The sequence below is a fragment of the Cynara cardunculus genome (assembly GCF_001531365.2).
Source record: "Cynara cardunculus var. scolymus isolate 2C chromosome LG 3, CcrdV1, whole genome shotgun sequence".
NCBI lineage: Eukaryota > Viridiplantae > Streptophyta > Magnoliopsida > Asterales > Asteraceae > Cynara > Cynara cardunculus.
Window position 1 is genome coordinate 31,703,217 of NC_037530.1, and position 6,318 is coordinate 31,709,534.

A 6,318-nucleotide genomic window follows, 5' to 3' on the forward strand; every position below is an offset into this window, starting at 1 on the left:
GAGACCCGTAAGACCAATTCTCAACCCTTGGATTAGATCTACAATCTGAAAATCTAAACATTCACAAAACGTCACGAGAATTCTCAATAATCACAAAATTATCACCGTCAATACCATTAGATCATTAACTTATAAAGTTGGTCAATGAACATAAATTGGTCTCACGGGACTCACGAAAAACCATTGTGAACCCAACCCTATATATATATATAGTATTAGTAAAATCAACTTTTTTAACTTATGGGCTATGACCCAATTATATCCCTAAGACCAATATAAACTCTAATATCCAACATAATCAAAATGGACATTTAATCTAAAATTATAAATTATATATGTTTTTTTTAGTTTAATATTTAAAGTCCATTAAAGATTCAAACCACCTAAACCGGTCAGACCAGACCGTCTTTTCCTGGTTTGGTTTGACCGGTCTAAGCACTTGATATCAAACCGTTCGGTTTGAAATTTTTATAAACCGCCATTACGGCTTGGTTTGTGGTTTGAGGGGTTAAACCGTCCAAATCGGAACGCAAACACCCCTAGTTAAAAGGTTGTTTACCAACTGCCGGTAAAAGTTATCACTTTCAATTTTAATGGTCGAAAATGGTATCCAATAAAATAAGGGAAGGTGACGACCATCGTGCGGGTAAACGTTTGGTAAAATACCCATAAGGCCCCTGAGTTATTTTGACAGGGGGTGAAAATGCAACAAATCAAACGTTAGGGGAAAGTTTGGAAATAGGCCTATTTAGCGGTGCTGTACAAAATTTATGGTGCACATCTTCTGTGTCAATCAACGGCATGCACTTCCCCGAGTACGATCCAACGGTGCATACCGATTCAACCCTCCATATATAGAAATACCCCCAAAAAATCTCATAAACCCTCGTTATCAGCTGCAAAAGCCAAAAAAGCCCTCTTCTAGGGTTTTATTTCATCAACGCACGCTCCGGAAAGATCAGCGTTCCAGAGGTACTTCTTTCTACCTTCTTTGCGTTCTTATCGATGTGTTATGAGATTAATCGAGTTTTTGGTATGTTAATGCATCATATGTGTGTGTGTGATTTATATACGTATGTGTTCACCATGGTTATCTACTAAGTTTGTTTCGGAGCTTGTTGTTCAAGTGTTATGAGGAGCCATAGGTCTGATCGTTTCATTCTTTTTGTTTAATTTGTGTTTTGTGTTTCGTCTAACTTGCTTTCAGGAATTGGTTTCCATCAGTGATAAATATAATTAGAAATGAAAATAAGTGTTGATTTCGAAAGGAAAAATGGGTGAAAACTGAAAGAAAAAAAAAATGGATAAAGTTCATACGGAGTGGTGAATGTTGTATTTTACATCCATGATGTTCTAGTGGTTCTTTCCGGTTGATTGTTGTGTTTATTAGTAGATATTAAAACCATTGAAGAACTGTCAGGTGTAGATTCTAGATTCAGGGTTCTGTTTTTTGTCTCTATTTGTTTTCTTGTAATTATGTTTTGATCTCCAAGTGGGGGTCATGACTACAAATAGGACTCAGACACTTATTGACAATACCCGATAGTACAACTGTGGAGACCAAAATGATAGGTTACGATTTTATGGTTAGATCAAACGTGCTTACTTTCGAATTTGTGGAATAAAATTGTGGAACTCAAGAAATGCAACTTGATTTTCTACTGTAAGTTTGTTTTTTTGCTTGCTCTGTAATGCTTATATAAATTAGAGTATGGAAGTCTATTACGTTACTCTGGCATGCCTGTTGGCTTGTTAAATTGTAATGGAATGTCTCTTTATTAACCCCTGATATGTTGTATTTTAGATTACAAAGTGCAACCATGGCTTTCTTCAACAGAGCTGGTAATATACTAAGGCAGAGTGTGAGTAAGCACATCAATCATGAAATGTCAGCGGCCAGTCCATCTATCTTTCAAATGATAAGATGCATGTCAAGTTCAAAAGTCTTTGTGGGAGGTAATCTCAAATTAAACAGGAAACAGATGGGATGTTTTTATTTTTGATCTTTATAGTGACGTTTCAGACTCTTGTTGTTGCAGGATTGGCATGGGCAACAGATGATATGAGCTTGCGGGATGCTTTTAGTCCGTATGGGGAAGTTCATGAAGGTATGGATGTTAATTTGAAGTAGAACAAGATGCATATAGAATTTGTTATGTGTTAGACCTGAAGGTACTGGGACTTCTTAGCATATTTTGTGATGATACTAGTTGAGAGAGTCCTGTGGGTCCAAGTGATTAGAGTTGTTTCTATGAATGGGTAACAAGTTTGAATTTCACCTGCAGATACAAATAGAATCTTTTGCATGTGACACTTTATGTATGCCACTTCTACAAGTATTATAGTCTGCATGATTTACTCTCAGTATCATACTACCGTCCGAAGGTTCCAATAACGTTATTGAAAATACTCTCAAATTTATGACTATTCAGTTAGTTATAGGGTTGTATATATTATTTTATTTGGCGGCAGCATAGACGATCATCTGCGCTAGTTTGCTTGAAAATCCTTTTTGTTTCTCATGGCCACAGGCCACTTGGTGGTTCTAGCTTTGTGGTGCTTGTCTAGGAAGCATGATGTTCATAATTATTAAGGCATTGCTTAGGTGACAAGAAGCGTGTTGGGAAGCAAATTTGATTATAAATGTCTTTGCTTAGGTTTGGGTATAGCAGGACTTGAACCTGCGACCATTAGGTTAAAAGCTCAATGCTCTACCAACTGAGCTATATTTTGCATGTACTTGATACAAAGATTTTGTTACTGCCATACTTTGTATTATTGCAGTGATAGCTTAATATGATATGAGGTTGATGTTACTTTTTCACCTGCTATACTACTGCTGAATTTTTTCATAAGGACTTCAACCTATGTTAATATCTCCTGATCCTAAATTGAATTATATTTTCTGAAAAATGCCTCATAGTTTCTTATGACATGCAACAGCTCGAGTGATCGTGGATAGAGAAACTGGCCGGTCAAGAGGTTTTGGCTTTGTTACTTATGCCGATTCCGAGGCTGCTTCTGCTGCAATCCAAGCGATGGATCAAAAGGTATTAATCCTGTTTCTTAGTCTTTTTGGTTGCTTGCTTTATTATACCCCCTGGTCCTGTGGAAATTGCAATGCTTGACTTGATGTTTATCTTAAGGCATTGGTTGGTTTTAATCAAAAGATCTTCATTGAAGACAATATAGATGGAACCTTTCTATTCAAATCAATAACTTTGATTTATTTGTAATGATAACGACAAATAAGTAATTCCATGAGAACTTTCAGAAATGTAAATGGTCTCATTCTCATGGAACATGAGTTGAAGCCCTCAGATCATGTTTGCTTATTTTGTTTATAGTAGACTGATGTATCTTCCCTAGTACTCGGTGTAAAAATCTTCTATGAACAAATTTTGCAGCAGTTGAGCGGCCGAACGGTGAGAGTGAACTATGCCAATGATAGACCACAAGGAGGTGGTGGTTACGGTGGCGGCGGCTATGGTGGAGGCGGCGGCTATGGTGGAGGTGAGGGTTATGGAGGAGGCGGTGGCTATGGAGGAGGTGGCAGCTATGGTGGAGGTGGCAGCTATGGTGGAGGTGGCGGTGGCTATGGAGGTAGGGGTGGTGGTGGCTATGGAGGTGCTAGTGTTGAAGGCTTTGGCGGTGAGAGCCAACAGGCTGCTGTGGGTGGTGATAGTTTCGGAAGTGGTGGATATGGCGGAAATAGTTATGGTAGTGCTGGCACTGAAAGTCAAAGCTTTGCCGGTGATAATGCTGATGGTGGAAACTCCTTTGCAGCTGATAATGGTCCAGTAGAAGGAAGCTACAGAGACAATGATGAGGCTGACGACTTTGCCAAAAGGGCTTGACCTCTATGGTTCAAGTTTAATTTCAACTGGACTGCTGTTTGCAGCTTATTATGGTCTGTTATTTTCATGTGTTTACTTTGAAGTTGCAATGTGAACTTGACTTTTTACGGTTTCAATCGGGTAAAAACTCCATTCATGTTTTGAGAACAAATTAGTGTTCTTGTGGTTTAATAGCATAAGATTGAGCTGAGTAAACGTTTCGCTTAAAGATCTTGCATTTCAACTTCAGTTTTCTGTTATTTGTATCTTGGATCTTTGGCTTCCAGGAAAAGAAAGCACTCTTGATTTGAGCCCATGCAACAAATCGTAGTTCAAAAGGAAGGGAAATGCTATTTTGGTTGACCTAAAAAGCATCGATTGGTTTATGGGTCATTTATCAAATGTTTACCAAGTAAATGTCGGTGGTGTCATTTGTCTCATCGAGTGAGTAAGAATAAAAGATATAACAAGGACTGAGAATCTTACTTGATTGCAATTTGCAAGTGTCTTCAACAATCCATTTTGATGACTAGGAATCTTGCCCGATATAGAAAGGTTGGTAACAAGATTAGCGATTATCTGGTAAGCATTTTGTTTACCCTTAAAAACTTCTTTATTAATTAATATTAGAAAGGTACTCACGTAATACAGTGAAATAAATCTTGATTTTAATGTTTAGTTTTTATTCTGTCTTTATTGATATAATGCGATTTTATGTGGTTTTGAGAAAACGGTCATGTTTTTATTTTTTAATGAAATATAAATTTGAAAATAAATAAATCGATGTTAGCATCAAATTAACTATTTAATTTAGATTTCATAATAATATAATTTTTTATAAAGATAATTATAACATTCAGTTAGAACTCGATAATTATCTTAATTATAGTTTAGATTTTTTATATTTAAAATGGATATTTATCATGAATTTGATTATGTTTATCTGCAGTTAATTATACGAATTTACAAATAGAGTTTTAATAAATTGTACTTACACACAATTCACTTGTAATCTTGAATTTTAAGTAATATGCATCAATAAACAGTATTTAACGCATAAAAAATGGTTTTTAAGAGTTTTTGTCAAATGCTTTATAATATAGTATAGATAACAAAATTTTAAAATATTCTATTTCGTACACATTTTGATTTGTAAAAAGCCGTTTACCAAACACTTACCCGGTAAGCGCTTACCGGTAAATTTAACACTATCATTTATTTACCGGGTAAGATTTTAGTCCACCAAAACGGTATTGTATGCAGCAATTTACTCGGTAAGCGCTTACCGTGGTAAGAGTTGTCGCCCTTACTTACCGGGTAAGACTCTCGTCCTTACCACCATATTCATCCGTAAGGTAATATAACTCGATGTTCACTTATCCGAGTAAGCATTTGGTAAACAGCCCCTAAGTTGTGACTGATCGATCTTGTAAAATTTGATGAATATACAAATACTCGTTTACAAAAAGTTTGCAAAACGTATACAAAAAAGACCATAAACCTCACACCTGGTCGTTTAACATCATAAATTGACAAGTCTATCAGTCAAAATAGGTAAAAACACAAAATTTTAAAACATTAAATAACTTCTCTTCTTAAACTTTTGTTATATTAATTGAAAAAAAAAAAAGAAATATTTGTTACATAGGATTAAGACGAAGTTGGTTATATTTTAATGCCCAAAACAACCCCACGATTAAAACCTAAATATATGGGAGTTTGTTCATTCTGAAAACAAAGCCCTTTGTGCATTCAAAACAACAGGTGACCCTTGTCTCGCTTTCTCCACAATATGCTTTATCAACAGTTTCTCCATCTCATCCTCTTCAAAATCATTCTCATCATCATCTTCTCCTCCTTCTTCCCTTTCCCTTTCCCTTTCCCTTTCCCTTTCCCTTTGATGATGAATGTGAATGTGTGGTGTTGATTCTTCCTCTTCCTCTTCCTCTGATTCATCAAACTTTGCAAACTCATTACAGGCCTCATTATAAGCATCTAAAGCTTCACCCGATAGATTCAAAACAACCGCCTCCTCATCTACGCTCAGGTTCTTTTCATCACTGCTCGACAAATCTTTCCAAGATTTCTGGTTTTTGCTTTGTATTTCTGCTTCCAGCTCTCGGATACGTTCTTCAAGTTGGGATTGAAGGACCTCATGCAACCGCAAGCTCAGTTCTCTAGGAGAAACTGTATAGTTTGCTGAATGTGTCGTACTGGTCCCATCTCGGTCGGTGTTACTTCGCGTATCTAGCGTGTCAGCCCTTAACTCACCCTCGACTATATCTGCCTCGAAGTCTGGATCAACCTGCAAAAAGCTCATGTAAATTAACACAAACTCGGTATATCCCACCTGAGGTGGGGTCTAGGATGGATAAGATGTACAAAGAGTAGGACGGTTGTTTCTGTGAAAACCCACAGCTTGTGAAAAGTGTAACAAAGATGTAAAATCCCAACCAATAGAGAATGGAAGGAGTGCTTAGAA

The 6,318-nt window shown here is 36.6% G+C and overlaps 2 protein-coding genes across 3 annotated transcripts in view; one reads left to right on the forward strand and one right to left on the reverse strand.

The window, feature by feature from the left end:
- Positions 1 to 895: 895 nt before the first annotated feature.
- On the forward strand, positions 896 to 4,064 carry LOC112510512 (glycine-rich RNA-binding protein 3, mitochondrial-like). 2 transcript variants are annotated; one of them, XM_025115955.1, is made up of 5 exons: positions 896 to 972; positions 1,805 to 1,956; positions 2,040 to 2,108; positions 2,944 to 3,050; positions 3,408 to 4,064. In XM_025115955.1, exons 2-5 carry the CDS (start codon positions 1,821 to 1,823, stop codon positions 3,855 to 3,857), a joined length of 762 nt encoding a protein of 253 aa, XP_024971723.1. In that variant the 5' UTR covers positions 896 to 972; positions 1,805 to 1,820; the 3' UTR covers positions 3,858 to 4,064. The 2 variants fall into 2 exon arrangements, with proteins under 2 accessions (XP_024971723.1, XP_024971724.1); XM_025115956.1 differs by having other exon boundaries at positions 3,411 to 4,064.
- A 1,416-nt stretch (positions 4,065 to 5,480) lies between these two features.
- Positions 5,481 to 6,318, reverse strand: part of LOC112509957 — a 4,114-nt gene continuing 3,276 nt past the window's right edge. Inside the window, exon 3 of the mRNA XM_025115186.1 lies at positions 5,481 to 6,141. Within this exon, the coding sequence (XP_024970954.1) occupies positions 5,560 to 6,141 (582 nt within the window). The 3' untranslated portion in view covers positions 5,481 to 5,559. The remainder of the gene's footprint in view (positions 6,142 to 6,318) is intronic.

Coding starts and splice junctions, on each gene's coding strand:
- LOC112510512 (XM_025115955.1), top strand. CDS start 1,821: ATGGCTTTCTTCAACAGAGCTGGTAATATACTAAGGCAGAGTGTGAGT. Junction 2,109..2,943: donor GTATGGGGAAGTTCATGAAG/GTATGGATGTTA, acceptor GACATGCAACAG/CTCGAGTGATCGTGGATAGA. Junction 3,051..3,407: donor TCCAAGCGATGGATCAAAAG/GTATTAATCCTG, acceptor CAAATTTTGCAG/CAGTTGAGCGGCCGAACGGT.